General features: G+C 36.1%; 1 protein-coding gene across 4 annotated transcripts in view; it reads left to right on the plus strand.

Moving 5' to 3' along the window:
* The window catches only part of LOC306670222 (putative selection and upkeep of intraepithelial T-cells protein 1 homolog), a 38,714-nt gene extending 31,379 nt beyond the window's left edge, over positions 1-7,335 (plus strand). For all 4 annotated transcript variants that reach the window (XM_079154908.1, XM_079154909.1, XM_079154910.1 and 1 more), the window contains one exon: positions 4,538-7,335. In XM_079154908.1, coding sequence (XP_079011034.1) covers positions 4,538-4,701 — 164 coding nt within the window. In that variant the 3' untranslated portion in view covers positions 4,702-7,335. The remainder of the gene's footprint in view (positions 1-4,537) is intronic.
* Positions 7,336-17,682: the final 10,347 nt, after the last annotated feature.

The raw sequence follows: 17,682 nt of genomic DNA on the forward strand, positions 1-17,682 counted from the left end.
CACAAATGGTATGCCTTACGCCATGTACAAACAGAAACAACATGTATCCCATTTGTTTACAATAAAAAAAAATAGAGAAACAAAAAAAAAATATTCCATTCTGTATATATACCACATTTTCTTTATCCATTCATCTATTTAAGGGCATCTAGTTTGGTCCCACAATCTAGCCATTGTGAATTGAGCTTCTACAAACATTGATGTGGTTGTGTCACTGTAGTATGCTGATTTTAAGCCCTTTGTGTATAGACCAAGGAGTGGGGTAGCTGGGTCAAAAGGTGGGTCCATTCCGAGTTTCTGAGGAATCTCCATACTGCTTTCTACAATACTGCACCAATTTGCAATCCCACCAGCAATGTATGAGTGTACCTTCTTTCCCACATCCTCGCCAACACCTATTGTTGCTTGGATTCTTGATAGTAGCCATTCTAATTGGAGTGAGATGAAATCTTAGGGTGATTTTGATTTGCATTTCTCTAATTACTAGAGACGTTGAATATTTTTTATATATCTGTTGATCAATTGGATATCTTCCTCTGTGAAGTGTCTGCAGTTGGGAGCTTATGGTTTTGAAGGTCTCAGTCCATAGGTGACAAACTACATTCCTTGGAGCTTGAAGTAATGCAGGATATCATAATGGGAAGGTGTGATGCAGGAAAGTGGCTCAGGACATGGCCCCATAAAGGAGAGAGATTGAGAGAGAGAGCGAGAGCGAGAGCGCACTTCTCTCACCACAGACAAAATATGCACACCAAACACACAACCCCAGGGACTCCCCTCCTCTAGTCACATCCTACCTGCCTACAGTTACCATCCAGCTAATTCTTATCAGGGAAATAATGCACTTTTTAGGTTAAAACTCATGACCCACTCATTTCACTTTTAAACTTCTTTGCATCGGATCGCACATGAGCTTTGGGAGGATACCTCACATCTAAACCATCCCATTCCACTCCCCCAAAAACTCATGCTAATTTCCCAATAGCAAATACATTTAGTCAATATTCAAGAACACCCATAGTCTTAACAGTTTTAGCATTGCCCAAAAGTCCAAGTCCAAAGTCTCTTCTGAGACTAAAGGCAAACTCTTCTCTGTGTGCCTCTGTAAAAATCAAAAACGATTTACATGTATCCAATATATAGAGGTACAGAGTAAACATTTCCATTCCACAAGGGAGAAATGGTATAGAAAGAAAAGATGGGACCAAAACAAAACAGAAATTCAGCTGGGCAAACAAGTCCTGTGCCTCCACATCCAGCACCTAGAACAGCATGGTGATTTCTCTCCAAAGGGCTTGTGTAAATTCACCCCTATGGATTTGCTGGTTGCAGCCCATGTGGCCTCTCTTGGCTTGTCTCTGTTCAATTCCTGCAGCTTTCCTTGGCAGAGGTTCCACAACACTGGCATTTCTTAATCTTGGGGTTTACATTTTCAGCTTTCTTACATCTTCACACACGGCCTTCTTAAGGTCTGCCCATAGGGACTCCAGCCCTAGGGAACTTTGGCCTCCCAGGCCTTCCTTTGAAATTTTGGTGGAAGCCTCCATGACCCCCTAACCTCAGCATCCTGCATTCCTGCAGAATCAGCACCACATAGTTACTGCCAGGGTCTGCTACCATCTTAAACAGTAACTCAAGCCTCCATGGACTCTGACTGCCACAGCCTCTGAGTATCTTAGGCCCCCCTGAGCAAGCAGGGTGTCCCACTGATCTCTTTTCAAAATTTTTTTACTTTTACACCCTTGAGCTTAAGATGGGTGCAGTCTTGCCAATACCTGAGATGCCCTCAAGCCATCTTTTCTATCCTCTCTGGTTAAAGTACTTAAAGAGTTTCTTTAGTTGCTGTGATATCTTTAACAACCACGCCTTCTTTAGCCCCAGTTTTATTGACAGATTTCTAGTCAAACTGCAGGTTTAAAAAATTTTTCTGTTTTGTTTTCTTCTCCTTAATACCGTGATAAACATGACTAAAAGCCACCAGCAATATTTCACAGAAAGTCTCAGAACACAGGCAAAACGTAGACAGTTTCTCAGCCAGAATGTAACATGAATAGCCTCTAATTCAGTTTCTAATAGAGTCCTCTTTTTCCTCTGAAACTTCTTGAAACTAGTCTGTACTGTGAACAGTCCTATCAGTGTTTTTGGTCTTCTGAGCTCCACCAGAATCACACATTAAACCCTATGTTTCATTAGTGTACAAATATATTACAGTGAATTCCATCATTTGTACAATTAAAATGCACTAATAAAAAATGCAATGCTTAAAAAGTTTAAATAGCCCATCAAAATTCATGAGGGAGTAAACAACAATGAGAAATTGGGAAATACAGAAAGCAAAGGATTAGATGATCAACTGAAATCCAAACATATCACTAATTACTTAAATATAACTGATCTAGTTTTGTCAATTTCCTACATGTTTGAAGCCATTATATTAAGTCCATACATATTTAAAATTGATAAAATTACTGGTAAAAGAAAACATTGATTATCACAATACATCTAGGAATGCTTTCTTGCCCAGTATCTATTTTGCCCAATAGTGGAATAGTTACATAATTTATCCTTTGATTTGTATTTACATGGTATTTCTCTTACTAAATTGTATGCAATCTTTAAAAATAGTTTATATTTAAACTTTTCTGCATATTTATGATTTTATGCTCTTATTACAGAAGGAATATAGATTTAAATTTTTCACCTATCTTATTTGAAAATTTAAATGGATTGCCCATTTCTTCGGCTAATTAATGTTTCAAATCTCTAACATTTTGTGTTTATTTCACATTATGGTTCTATATACATACTTCCATTCTTTTTTATTATCATTTTATTGTGTATTTTCAATCATCCTAGTTTTGCTTTTAGAATTTTAATCATCCCATGTCTTTTCACTTATAATTGACATCATTTAAACAATGTCTATTATTTAAGTGATTCCTTTAGAAATCCCATTTTTATTTAACTATCATGTCTAAATTCAATTAATATCTTAATCACTCAGAGAATTATAAGACCTTGGACTATTTTCATGACACCCTCCATTTTTTATATATATATATATATATATACACATATTTATATATATTATATATATAAAATATATATGTATATAAAAAATATATATAAAACAGTTGTTCAGGATTTTAATTATGTATTTAAACTGAATATCTGGCTATTATAATTACTATTGTATATAGCATTATTTATTTATATTTATCCATCAACATATGCTTACAACTTTTTAAACATTTATTCTTTCTTGCATGTTAGAATTTACAAATACTACCACACTATCTGGTGACCTTTATCTCATCTTTATTGTAACAGCTATTGGATTTTAGGTTGAATTTATTTTCTTCATTTTCTTCCAGTGCATTGAACATACTGTTTCACTATTTTGGCTTCTGCTGTTCCTATTCTATTAAGTCCGATCTCAGTCTACTTGCCACTTTTGGATTCAACCTCTGTTGCTCTGGAGGGTCATAAGACTTTTTTTAACTTGTGTATTTGTATGTGTGTGTACACTTACGTACCTCAGCATGGAATTATTTTTATTTTTCATAGTAACTGTTTTGTTCCCTGATTTTCCACATTAGCATCCTCTATAAAGGCTGAAAAAATTTTCAGCCATCATTGTTTTGAACACTTCCTTTTTCCTGTATGTAACTCTTCTTTAACCTATTTAGTGCTATTTTTAACTGCTCTAATTCTTTTTCTACTTCACAGATCTACAATGAGTGAGGCGGTGAGGGTGGGAACTCCATGATGCATCTCTTGAACCTCTGTCAGAGTCCCCAGGCTCATTGGACTTAACTCTTCTTTAACTTAATCTTTATATGACATTGATTGGAACTTTCTATTCCATCCCATATATCTTGTATCTTTTCTTCTTTATTTTTTACTTTTTTTTCCCATGTTCATGTCATTCAACATATTATCTGGTTTACTAACTCCAAAACATGAATAATCTGTTGTAGAACTCAGCCCTTGAATTCTTAATTTCAGGTATTGTGTTTCAATACATAATTTATTAATGCTTTTATTCATTTCTTAAACAGATTGACTTTGTTCTACTCTAATATTATGATCATATTCTGATTATGTTGCTTATTGAAACTTCCTCTTTCATTCAAACTGCAATCGTAAACAATTTTGATCTATCCAACGGCTCAGAGTCCTAATGGGTTATATCTGTAAAATTCCTAGAACATTTTGTCTTCATAGGTCCTAAATGAGGGCAAAAAAACAAACGAGAGTATGTTCTTGGTTAGCTGTGGATGAATGAGTAGAAATGATATCTCACAATTTGCATTATTGCTCAGGTCAAATTGCACACACCCTCTGACTTACTCAAACTATCTAGTCTCATCTCTTCATGTCATAAAGCCTAGGCTAACTCCTCCAAATTTGATCTCTTGCTGCTTTTGTTAAGTAGGCTTCTACATATCTGGTTTCTTAATTTGGGCATATTTTCCAGTCCCTATTTTCTTTCTTTTAAAAATGTACTGTTTAATTTTTTCTCTTTTTTTTCCAGTCTCTATTTCAGATGACCTGTATGCATTGTACTGTGGATGGATGTGGGATCTATGCACAATGTTGACTTCACTGATGCTATTTTTCACTGTGCTAATTCTTGTTCTACTTCATACCTACGTAAGTGAGGTGGTGAGGGTGGGAACTCCACGATGCATCTCCTGAACCTTCGTCAAATCCCCTGGGTTACTGGACTTTACTTAGTGAAGCTTGTTATAGAATCAAGCAGGATCTGGGGAAAAAATGGTGACTTGGGTTATCCATGTTTTCCTCTACTTCCACAAGCAGACGGGGAGCATTATAGGATATGCCTTCCCAAGTGCTCATTCAACTAAATTGCAAAGCCCTTCCTGTGAAGGAACACATAACTGTGAGACCAGAAATTTTTCCATCCACATTTAAGATTCAATAACACCAGAGAAAGACTCCAACTCAGCCATATCTTGCTGGTGACCAATTCAGTGTTGAATGTTTGTCTCAGATCCACAGGGAAGGTTCATTGGACTTTGCCTTTGAACTCCTCTTCAGCTAAACTTATGTAGTCATGAGTCCAGGGTTGTGGGGGGGGAGGGGAGGCGTACCTCCCAAATCATGAGCAGCTCCCACCTGAGCGTCACATGTCAGCAAAGAGAAAGAACAGACACTACAGCATAAGAGGCAGGGCAAGTCGGCTCACCAATGCAGGTATGTTTCATACCTGTCTTGCATGGCTTCAAACTAATCAATTACCTAATCACTATGCGTTTTACTTGTGTAGGACTAAAAAATACATAGTCCCTTTAAGGGTGTGAGGATTATATAATGAGAAAGAGTGAAAACCACATTTAAATTTCATGCTCTCTGCCCTTTGGAACCTGGTAGAGGTGGGGAAGTCATACCCAAAACTTCAAAGAGCAAATCTCAATCACTGGAATGGTCCTCACTGTGCTAGAAGTTTTATATTTAATTCTGGAGATCTTTTTCCCCAATTTTGGTCTTATAAAATAAAATTTTAGTCTCTTTTATAAGCATTTCCTCCAATTCTGGATATTGAAAGTACAAAAAGATAGAGATATTTGGATAGTGTTACAGAATCTGTTACTTCTCCCCCCTTCCACTTTGTCCCTCCCTTTCCTCCTCCTCTCCTCCTCCTGTCCTCCTCCTCCTCCTCCTCCTCCTCCTCCTCCTCCTCCTCCTCCTCCTTTGCATGGCCTTGTTATGTTCCCTAAACTGGCCTCAAACTCACAATCCTCCTGACCTCAGTCTCAGAGTAGCTGGAACTGCAGGCATATGCCATCATGCCAAGCTAGAATCTGAATTCTTGAATCTTCTTTACCCTCTCCTTATTGAACCAAAAATAGTCCCAAGGGAAAAAATGAACATAGACAAGGTTAGGAAAAATGATCACTCCAGAATATTGGGAACTTCCCCAAAACAAAGTTAGAACTCACTAAGTAGATATTAGGTCCACTACTATTTAAAGTTGAATTAGTCCTGAGACCATAAATTAAGATAGCACCAAATAACTTACATCTATAAGCCCAACAAAGGCTTAGGCCTGTTGAGTTTACTAAAAAGTCTAGTCCAAATAGGCTCAGAAATAAGAAAAAAGCAAACGGGCAAAACAGTGTTTGCCCCCAAAGAGATTTATGTTTAGGTTCTGCTGCTTTCCAGGGATGGTAATTCACATCGAAGGCACATGTACTGGAGGGTTGTCCTATCATTCAGATCTTGAGCAATCTCTATATAAGAACTGCATGCAAAAAAAAGAAAGAACAGAAATTATAGTCTAAGAGACAGAGAAAAGCAGGCCTTACCTCAGTACAGACTTGATTTATTCCCTTCTTGTCATGGACCAAGAGTTTTTCTTTCTTCCCCAAAGAGGAGTAGGCAAATTTTAAGTGCATCTCAACTCAACTTGAGAGTGTCCAAAGTATCCTCCTTATGCCTGTGTAACAGGGCTGTCCATTTCTGAAGGGGCATCTTTCTGAAGTGTGTATCTTATCCCTGGTTTGTTTCTAAGTCCAGCAATTGAGGAGGTTCAGGTCTTCTTTACCTGAACTGCAGTTGCCAAAGGAATGAAGCACAGCTGTGATATCAGAGGCCACATTCTACTTCTAAGCCATACCTCTAACTCCTTTCTTGACAAATACATTCCAAATATAGTATAACTTATACAAAAATGATTGGTGATATTGGTTATGCTGTAGAATTTAACTGTGCAAAACATACAATCAAGGGTTTTTTTTTTTTTTTTTCCTTCCTCTAACTTTGTTCTGCCTGGAAAGTGTAGATTTTGCTTTTCTTTTTTGTCCTCCTGTGGATGCCAGTGAGCACCAGCATCACCTCTGATGTAACTCCTTCCCATAACTTAAATTTAATTAGATTTGAATCAATATGGATGCAATAACATCTACTTCTTTCTTAACAGATTTTTAAATTATGAAATGAGGCTTCTCATCTGAAACAAAGGAGGCTGGACGGCAATAAATGATGAACTAAAACTTAGAGGAAGAAGCATTTTGGACCAAGAGCCTATATTTTTTAGTAAAGCCAAGTAAAAAAGTAGAATATTTCGTAGATACCCAAAGATTGCTAAAACATATTACATGAATGTCTTGTTTGCAAAATTTTATGAGATTATTTATGTCAAATATAATTACATCAAAAGTAAGAGCTCAAGCTGTGAGGATAATGTGTAGGAAAAATGACAAGCTAAGAAACAAATAAATGTATTGTAAAATCTAAACATTGCCCTGAAATAATCAAAACATGTCACACTCAGAAATATAAATAAAATAAAATCTCTTGTTTTAAGACTGAGACTTGATTGAATGAAATTATGAAATAGAAGATATGTGTTTTTCAGGTCATATGCTTAAAACTTAAGGATAAAAGCAATTTTAATGAAAAGGAATATAAAATAAATTGCTGGAGACTAATAGCATATACCAATATTTACTATTTACATTAGTATTATACAGAAAACATAAGTACTATAGATAAAGAAGACCACAACATGTTAGCACAAAGTGTCAGTGTTTGAAATTTTTACTATTTGGTTTGCAAGTAGGACTATCTTATTGAGGTTTTGATTTTTGTATTTCCATTATGACTGCATATCTAATCTAGTATATATAGAGGGGAAAGCAACACATTTAAACTTGCTACACTTATCTAACTCAGTGCAAAATCAATCCAAGGCCATTTGTAAATGTCTACATGAGAATTTAATACAGGGACCTACTAGAAATTAATCCAAAACATTAATCAAGACACTAAAAACCTGGTAGAGTAAAACTGACATCAGCTAAGGATTTATGGAGAAGGAAGTTTTGAATTGGACTTTTAAGATAGTTAGTACTTCAGGCTAAGAAGTAAGATAAAAATAAGCCAGGCACCTGGTGGTTCTAAGAATTAATACTTTTGTTAAGAGTGGCTTGTTTTTAAGTAGTCTTGCCTCTTTCCTGAGTTCTTGGTATTTTTAAAAGTTTATGGATTAGAAGAATTAATATCAAAATGTCTGTACTACTGAAGGTTATTTATAGGTTAAATGCATCCCCATTAAAACATCTATGACAATCTTTACAGAAATAGAGAAACAATTTTAAAATTCATATGGAAGCACAAGAAACCTCAAATAGCCAAAGTAATCCTGAGCAAAAGGAGTAGAGCTGGAGTCCTCACAAAACATAATTTCAAGGCATATTATAGAGTCATAGTAACCAAAACACACATCACGGTATCAGGATAAAATCAGATACATAGACCAATGGAACAGAGTGGGTTTCTTCTACTCCACTCCGTCTTTTGTCCAGAAATCCATGCATCATCTATAGTCAACTAATTATCAACGAAGTTTTCAAAAACACGTTGGAGAAAGGATAGCATCTTCAATAAATGGTGCTAGGAATACTAGATATACATTATTCAGAATATTGAAAACTCATGCTGTGCAGAAATCAATTCAAAATGGATCCAATACCTAAATGTAAGACCGTGAGACTATGCAAATATTGAAAGAAAACATACTTTCAATATTTGAAATATTGAAAGAAAACAAATATTGAAAGAAAATATTTTAAGACATTGGAACAGGAAATGAATTTCTGGATAGGACCCCAAAGCAAAGGAAACAAAATAAAAGACTGACAAATGATATTATATCAAACTATAAAGCTTCTGCACAGTCAAGGAAGCAATCAACAGAGTCAAGAGATAATGTGCAGAATGAAAGATAATCTTTGCCAGTTATTCATCTGTTAGAGGATCTAGACTATAAAAGGAACTCAAAAACTTAACAGCAAAAAATAATCCAATCAAAAATGGGCAAATTTCTTCTTGAAAGGATAAATAATATGACCAACAAATATATGAAAGAATGCTTAATATCAACTGTAAGGGAAATGCAAATTAAAACTACAGGAAGATGCCATCTCATTCTAGTTACAATGACGGTTATTAAAAAGCAAAAAATAACAAATGCTCACGAAGATGTAGAGAAAATGGAAATTTTATACACTGTTGGTGGTCATGTAAATAAGTACAGTCATTAAGGAGAATAGTATGGAGTTTCCTCAGAAAACTAAAAATAGACCTACCATATGATCCAGCTATTAACTTCTGGATATTTCCAAAGGAAATGAAACAAGCATGTCAGAGTTACCTGCATGCCCGTATTTATTACAGCATTATTCAAATTGCTAAGATATGGAATCAGTGTATGTGTGTGTCAACAGATGGATGGGTAAGGAAAATGTGGTATATCTACACAATGCAATAATATTCAGCTATAAAGAAGAATGAAATCCTATCATTTGTAGCAAAATGGATGTACCTAGAGGACATTATGTTAAATGAAATAAGCCAGACACAGAAAGACAAGTACCACATGCTCTCTCTCACATGTGGAAACTAAAAAAGTCCATCTGAATTTAGAATAGTGATTAATGGAAGTTGGGAATGGGGTGAAGGGGTGAGTGGATAAAGGGAGGTTGGATTTAATGAATGTAAGTTGTATGCATGAATGGAAATATCACAATAAACCCCATTGACAGTCACAATTAATGAGTTAATAAAAAATTTTAAAAAAAGGTTTTCTTTTTAGTTGTAGATGGACACAATACCTTTATTTTATTGATTTATTTTTATGTGATGCTGAGGATAGAACCCAGTGTTCCAACATGTGAGGCAAACGCTCTACCACTGAGCTACCACCTCAGCCCCCAAAGAAAAGTTTTCTTTTTAAAGTTCCTCTGTGAGATCTGCATAGTTGGATCTGAACTAGGAACACAGTAATATCATTCTCTGAGAGACAGTTTAATGAGATGGGAAGTCAACTGCTGAGTGTAGCAGAATCCAGTGGTTTCCAGAGGTCACAGAAATGGGCACTTATGGGTATTCATATCTGGAGACCCTTGGCTTTCATTTGGGCTGAATTTTTATTTTAATGTGAATGGTTCATTCAATACAGTGAGATTTTCAGAGTAAGCTGAAGTGTTTTTATAAGAGTATAAAGATACACAAATTACTCATTTTTTCATTGAACCTGAAAACAATTATGGCTCAGACAGTAACTTACACTTTAATTTCAAAAATATGTGGAATGTAATATCAGTTCTTTACATAAAATTCAAAATAACAAATAATATATTAAACATTTAAAAATTTTTAGAAAATATAGTTTACAAATGTTTTCTCCCTTTCAATAGACTGTCTTTTTTTTTTTTTTTTGATTGTTTCCTTTGCTGTGCAGAAAAGTTTTAGTTTGATAGTCCCATTACTTAGTAGTCCCATTTGTTTGGTTTTGCTTTTTTTGCCCTGCCTTGGATGTCAAATCAAATATCAATCAATGTAAAGGAAAATTTTTCTCTATTTTCTCTTCTAGGAATTTTAATCACTTCACATGTTACACTTAAGTCTTTAATCCCTTTTGGACTGATTTTTGAGTGTGGTGTAAGAGAGGTATCCCTTTTGTTTGTTTTCTTTGGTACCAGGGATTGACCCAGGGGTGCTTAATCACTGGACCATATCCCTAGCATTTTAAACTTTTTATTTTGAAACAGGGTCTCACTAAGTTGCTCAAGGACTTGCTATTTTGCTGAGGCTGGTATAGAATTGCAGTCCCTCTGCCTTGGACTTGTGAGTCACTGGTATTACACCACACCTGGCCCTTTATTTTACTTTATTTTTTGCGTGTGGGTATCCAGTTTTCCTAGAATCACATATTGACAAGTCTGTCCTTTCCCCATTGGGTATTCCTGCCAATTTTGTAAAAAAAATTACTTGACCACATATGTGAGGGCTTAATTCTAGGCTTTATATTCTGCTCCATTGGTCTATGTATTATTTTATGCTATTACCATGCTGTTTTCATTACTATAGTCTTTTAATATAGTTTTAATCAGAAAATGTGATGCTTCCAGATTCATCCTTTTTGCTTAAGATTGCCTTAGCTCTTTAGGATTTTTTATGGTTCTATATGAATTTTAGAATTGTTTTTCTACTTCTGTGGAAAATACTATTGATGTTTTGATAGAAATTGGATTGAATCTATAATTCAGTTTGGGTAATACAGAAATTTTTACAGTATTCATTCTTCCAATTCATGAACATGAGATGTCTTTCCATTTTTTTTTTTTTTTTGTTTGTCTTCTACAGTTTTTTCATCAGTGTTTTATAGTTTTCAGTGTACATACATTTTACCTTCTTGGTTAATTTTATTCTTAGATATTTTGTTCTTTTGTTTGTTTGCGCTGTTGAAACAACTATGTTCCTCAAAGGCAAAAAGGAACTTGTTAGTTTAGATGCAGTACTGTTTTTCCTACACAAGATGAGAAACAAGATAATAAATAACATTCAAATCAACTTGTATGGGACATCATCTCCTTATTGGTCATTAGTGAGTTCTAATAAAATGATTAGAAAAAGAAAATGTAATATATATACACAATGGTGTTTTACTCACATATAAAGAAGAATAAAATTATAGCATTTGCTGTTAAATGGATGGAACTGGAGAGCATCATGCTGAGTGAAATAAATCAGACTCAGAAAGTTCAAGATTAAATATTTTCTCTTATATGTAGAAGTTAGAGAGGAATAAGAACTTTTTTAAAAGGGGGAAGAATCTCATTAACACAGAAGAGAGAACAGTGGGGGAGGCAGGAAGGTAGGAAAGGGGAGGAATAGTAGACTGAAATTAATGAATGTACATATGCCCACATCAAAATGAATGCCACTTCTGTGTATAACTATAATGTACCACTTAAAAAATTCACTTTTTTTTAATTAAAATGCCAGTAATTTTATTTGTCATCCCTGAAATAGGACATTCCATCCCATTTTATCAGTGGTCTCAGACTGGATAAAATATTAATATAAAAATTTATTGAACTGAATTTTAGGAATCATGGCCTTCACCATGATAATAATTGGTAGATGTTTTGGACTGAGCAACTCCTTGATTAACTACTTGTACTAAAGTGGCAACAGGCTGTTTAGTTTTGCAAGGTTTCAGATGAATCAATAAGGGCTTCTATATCTGTGTATCTCTCAACTATTTTAAGGCACTTATTTTCTATTTTGATAATTATCTTTTCCTTTTCTCCTCTCTTATATGTTAATAAAAGCTAAATAAATAAGTTTAAATACACTAAAAGTCAAAGAAATGACAGGTTAGTATTACAGAGAATTCTATTTACATTCACTACCATGTAGTTTGCTTTTTTTCTGCACAATATCATCTAATTCTCTGCTTCTACATATTTTCATACATGAATGTTTGCAACATATTACCTATCATGACATATGATCAAATTCTCATTCAATTGCCTACTAAACATCTTTACCACAAACACATCAATATCTATATACAGAATTGAAACACTTTTCCTTAGATGCTCTTAATTCTTCTTTTTCTCCTATTTTTATATCTTATTTATTAATACTTCTATCTTTATACTCTCTCAGGATATAAATCTGGGCCTGCTATTAACTTTTTTCTTCTTCCCCCCACCCCTGTCCTGGTACTAGGGATTAAGCCCAGGGGCACTCTGCCACTGAGCCACACCCCCATTCTTTTTCCTTTTGAGACAGGGTCTTATGAAGCTGCCAAAGTTGGTCTTGAACCTGTAATCCTCCTGCCTCAGTCTCCTGAGTCACTGGGATTATAGGTATGTACTACCATGCCCAGCTCTTCCTTCTCCTTTGAAGAAGTTCCTGTCCTGTTCCTAGCACATCTAGTTGGTTAATAGTCCTGTTGTTTCCTCCTAAATATGCCTTTGAAAAGTACTTTCAACTAATGTGGGATTACAGAATCATATTGGGACCTCTGAGGAGGACAGATATATTAGAAATCTTGGAACAAGCGTGGTACACTCAACCTGTAGCTGGGAGAATATTCCTTATATTACTTGTACTTTATCCCATTTAAGAACATTAGTAGGTACTACTACAGGATATGAACTACTACAGGATAGGAAATAAAGAGTTAAAAAATGGGTCTGAGATTTAAAAGGACTGCAAATCTTTGAGATATTGTTCAGAAGGTATACCATTAGCAAAATACTTGGAAGAAGGATGGGAGGTCAGTGGCTCCATTCCCATACCAGTCTGGGTTGAATACCTCTGATTCTAGACACCAGTTAATTTCACCCCCAGCAAAGCAAATACACCATTGTTAAAAATTTATTACTAGAAAAAGAGAAAGTACATGTAAAAAACACAAGGGTTGATAGTTCTACTTTAAGCAGTTACAGAACAAGCTGTTTCTGAGCTCCTTTTTATGAAGCACTCAAAAGGATGAATACATTTAAAAGGTACTCGAGGATATCAGTGGAAAGAATGAAGTGAGAAATTCCAAAAATCCTTTCCTATTAATGAACTGAATATTTGTATCCCCACAACTTCCAAATTCATACACTGAAGCTCTAACCTTAAATGTGATTGTATTTAGAAAGCAGGTCTTTATGGAAGTAATTAAGATTAAATAAGGTCATAAGGATAGGACCCCGATCAAGTAGGATTAGTGTCCTTATAAGAATAAACACTCTTTCACCCTCTGAGCACACAGAAGGAAGAGGTCATGTGCGTACCCAGTAAGATACTGACCACCTACACTCCACAGAGAGGCCAGGATGGAAACCAAACATGTTGGCAGCCTGATCTCAGACTTCCAGGCTCCAGATCTCTGCAAAAAGAGACATCTGTTTTTGAAGTCACCCTACTTACAGTATGTTGTTATGGCTTTCTGAGCTAACAAATACATTCCCTATATAGAACAATAAGTGAGCTAGAGAAAAAGTGAAACATCAGTTTCTCCCCCCACCCCCCCCCCCCCCCCGAGTTCTGGAAACTAACCAAAACTTGTAGTAACAAAGGGAACATTTATAAGAAAGAAAAAAAAAAAAAAAAAGCTGTATTTTGGTGAGAACATTGAAATTTGTGGCATTTTAACTTAACTTGGTCCTATGCTCTGTCCCACCTTGCCAGCTCAGTGACAGCATTGTAAATAGACTGTGTTCCTGTACTGGCACTGGAAAAGGGAGCAGAACTGATCTCATTATCAAAGATACATATAAGATAGAATCCCAATGCTTGAGTTAGAACCTCATGGAGTTGGATTGAAAAATGCATATTCATGTTTATGTCTTTTGAGCCTTGTAGGGGAGACTATCTTGAAGAAGCCAGGGTCCCTCATCACAGAGTTAACGCACAGACACCTTTGGCTTAGGGCTCAGAGAGGTTGAAAGATTCATGGGAACATAGAGCAATTGCAGTGTCAGCTGCTGCCTCATGCAAATGACTTGAATCAGCAAATAAAGAATGATGTGTACAAGCTTCAAGACAGGCTACTTCCCTTCCTCCCTCCGTCTCCCAAGAATTTCCTTTGTTTCCCACACCATCTTAAAACATACAAGAAAAGGCATTCTGAAAAATGTTTAACCTGGCCAAGTTGACACATTCTAAAACTACTGGTGTCATTAGGTCAAATTTTTCACACCTGAGAAAGGACAGGACTACCTGAACATAAACTAAGAGAAAATAAAATATAAACAGACCAAACAGATGCACCATTGATTTAAATGGTGAAATTAACCAATAGGTTTAAAATAATAGGAACTGAAGTGTAAGGATGTAGAGAAAGAAAGAACTTCACCATAGAAGTGGAATCTTTGAAAGGAATCTACTTGGAAATTATAAAAAGAGAGTAAAAAATTTCTGAAGCAAAAATTAATTAAAAGACTTTAACAGCACATTAGGCAGAGAGAACACAAGATTAGTGAACTGGAAGGCTCTTCAATGATAAATATCCAGACTGAAAAACAGAGAGGAGAAAAGAACAAGAGATAAAGTGAAGGCGTAGAGAGGTAAGAGACTCACTGAAGGGATCTACATATAACTAAGACCCAGAGGAGAAGAGCGTAAAAATGATGCATAAGAAATACTTGAAGAAATTATTACTGGAATTTTATTTTTAAATTTGTACACTCAAGGAGGTTTGTGAAACTTAAGCAGAATAAATACAAACTGAGCTGTGGAGCGTGAGTGAGCCGTGGTCATTGGCTGATCCCATGGTGTCAGCTAAAGTCAAGCCTGGGAACATTTCTTGCCAAAAGGCAAGGTTATGTGAACAACCTTGATATTTGGTTCTGAACTGTTACGCTACCAGTTATCAAATGTTCCAGTACAGTGGGTTTTCTGGGCACAGCAGGATAGCAAGATATTTCTAACATAGTAACTTTTTGGTCCATGAACAAGCCTCTTGGGAAATCACAGACCTTGAACTATTTGCAAAGTTTCTGTAGTTAAACTTCCTGATTATGAGACCCTATATAAAAAACGTGCAGAGCTACTTTTGGGTCTCTGTTCCCCCATCAGAGGACAGTGTTCCACCTGGCCCCAGCTTTACCTAAGAATGTCTCTGTTTCTCTTAATTTCCTGTCACCTCTCCTCATGATCTTTTGTTGTTGCTGTGTAGGTTGTGGCATTAAGCCAATCAGACACATCATAATCAGACTGTAAAAAACGAAATGGAGCAAAAATGTTTAACCTGAGAATAGAAAATACACTCCCTTCCGAAGGACAAAAATTAGATTGGATGCTGAATTTTCAAGAGGTAATATAAAACCCAGAAACATTAGGACAACATTTTTAACATATCCAGATAATTTTCTGTAAAATTTCATACCAAATATCATTTTCCTTTAAAAATATAGCTCCGTAAAGATGATTACATCACACCCGAAGGAAAACACGGTGTGATTTTAGGGATCAACTTGACTAGTATACTCCGTTGGCTGCCCAGTGGGTGGACGCAGAGCAGCAAGTTCGCAGGTGCCCTTGCAGCGCTCTGTCCAGGTGGACCTGCAGGTGTCGGATCACTGAGGCAGGCAGTAGGCAGGTGCTAGGTTTTCCCTGCGGTTCAGTCCTCCCCTGGAGCCTCAGGCTGCCTACGACCAGCACGCTGGTCAGGCGCAGATCTCTCTCTCTCTCTCTCTCTCTCTCTCCCACTCCAGGGCAGACTCTGTTCGTCTGCCTAATAAAATCTCTTGTGTGAGTTTCAGCAACCAGATTAAGAGATAACCAGAGAACTGGCAAAGCATTATTTCTGAATGTGTCTGAGAGGGCAACTCCAGAGGAGATGGGTGTGTGAAGTCAGTAGACTTGAGTGGGAATTATACTCTCCATGTGGGCAGACACCTTCCAATTGGCTAGGGGCTCAGATCATAAAGACAGAAGAGAGATAATTTGCTCTCTTTTTCTCTCCTGGAGTTAGGATGTCTCTCTTCTCCAGCCTTAGGACATCAGAATTAGGCTCTTTGGCCTTTGGGCTCTGGGTATTATAGAAGTGGTCCCCTATATTCCTAGGCCTTCAGTCTCAGACTGAGAGTTAGACCATTACCTTCCTTGACTCTGAGGCTTTCAAACTTGAACTAACCATACTACCAACATCCCAGGGTCTTCAGCTTAGAGATGGCCCATGCTGGAACTTATGTCTCTATGACTTTAAAATCTAATTCTTCTTCTAAACACTATCCATACCTATCTAATCTATTCCATTCTAATACAATCTAATCTAATCATCTCTTATTGGTTCTTTGTCTCTGAAGAACACTGACTGATATAGAAATGATTTTATTCTAAAGAGATGTTTACAATATCAAGATTTTCTAGTTTTTGAATCAAATTAGACATTAACAACATGGCTCCATCTTTAGCATGGTGTAAAAAGCACAACCAATACCTGAATTTCTCTAAGCCAGTATTTCTGCTTCAAGCTTTCCAATTTTCCAGAAATTGTATTTCCTTTGAATCTACTATATAGACCTCATTATGAATGGGAATTTTCCCCAACTTCAAGACAATGGTAGGGGCTTGTTCTTGGTTCTGACCTTTGTTACAATCTTGGTTATTATCAACTGTAATCCAAAAATAGTTCAACATATACATATTCCCTCTTCCATAACCAGAGTAAGTATTCTAACTTCACTGGTGCTCTGGTTTGATGTTGATGGCCCCCAGAGGCTCATGTGTTAAGGACATAGTCTCCAGGGTGGCAGTGTTGGAAAGTGGTGGAACCTTTAAGAAGTGGGACCTAGTGGGAGGTCTTTAGGTCATTGGGGGCATGTCTTTGAAAGAGATAATGCAATTCTGACCTCCTCTTTGCTTGCTTTTGCTTCCTGTTGATGGGGTGGGCAATTTATTTCTACCATGAGCTCCCACCATCATGTGCTGCCTTGCCACAGGCCCCAACAACAACCAAACAAGGTCCATAAACTAGAATCTCCAAAACTTTTGTAAGCCAAAATAAAACATTTCTCTGTAATATTCTCAGATACGCTTTATAGTGATAGAAAAGTGACTAGCACAATTGGCCAACCTTATCTCTCCATTTGTTTTACAAAGTAATTTTTTTCAGTTTAATACTCAAAGTATCTATTAACCATTAAGTTCATAATTACAATGGACCTTTATGATAATAACTCTCTGATACATTTCCCTGATTATGTCCTAGATTTACCCAGATAATATATTATCTATGAGCTCCAAAACTACCAATAAAACTTGGCTGAAAGATGTGGGAAATTGTCTTTTTGATAATTTTTTCAGAAAATTTCATCTGGATTTTCTTCTCCAAAATTATTATTCATTTAAGGTGTTTTG

The sequence above is a fragment of the Sciurus vulgaris genome (genome assembly GCF_902686455.1).
Source record: "Sciurus vulgaris genome assembly, chromosome: 1".
Lineage (NCBI taxonomy): Eukaryota > Metazoa > Chordata > Mammalia > Rodentia > Sciuridae > Sciurus > Sciurus vulgaris.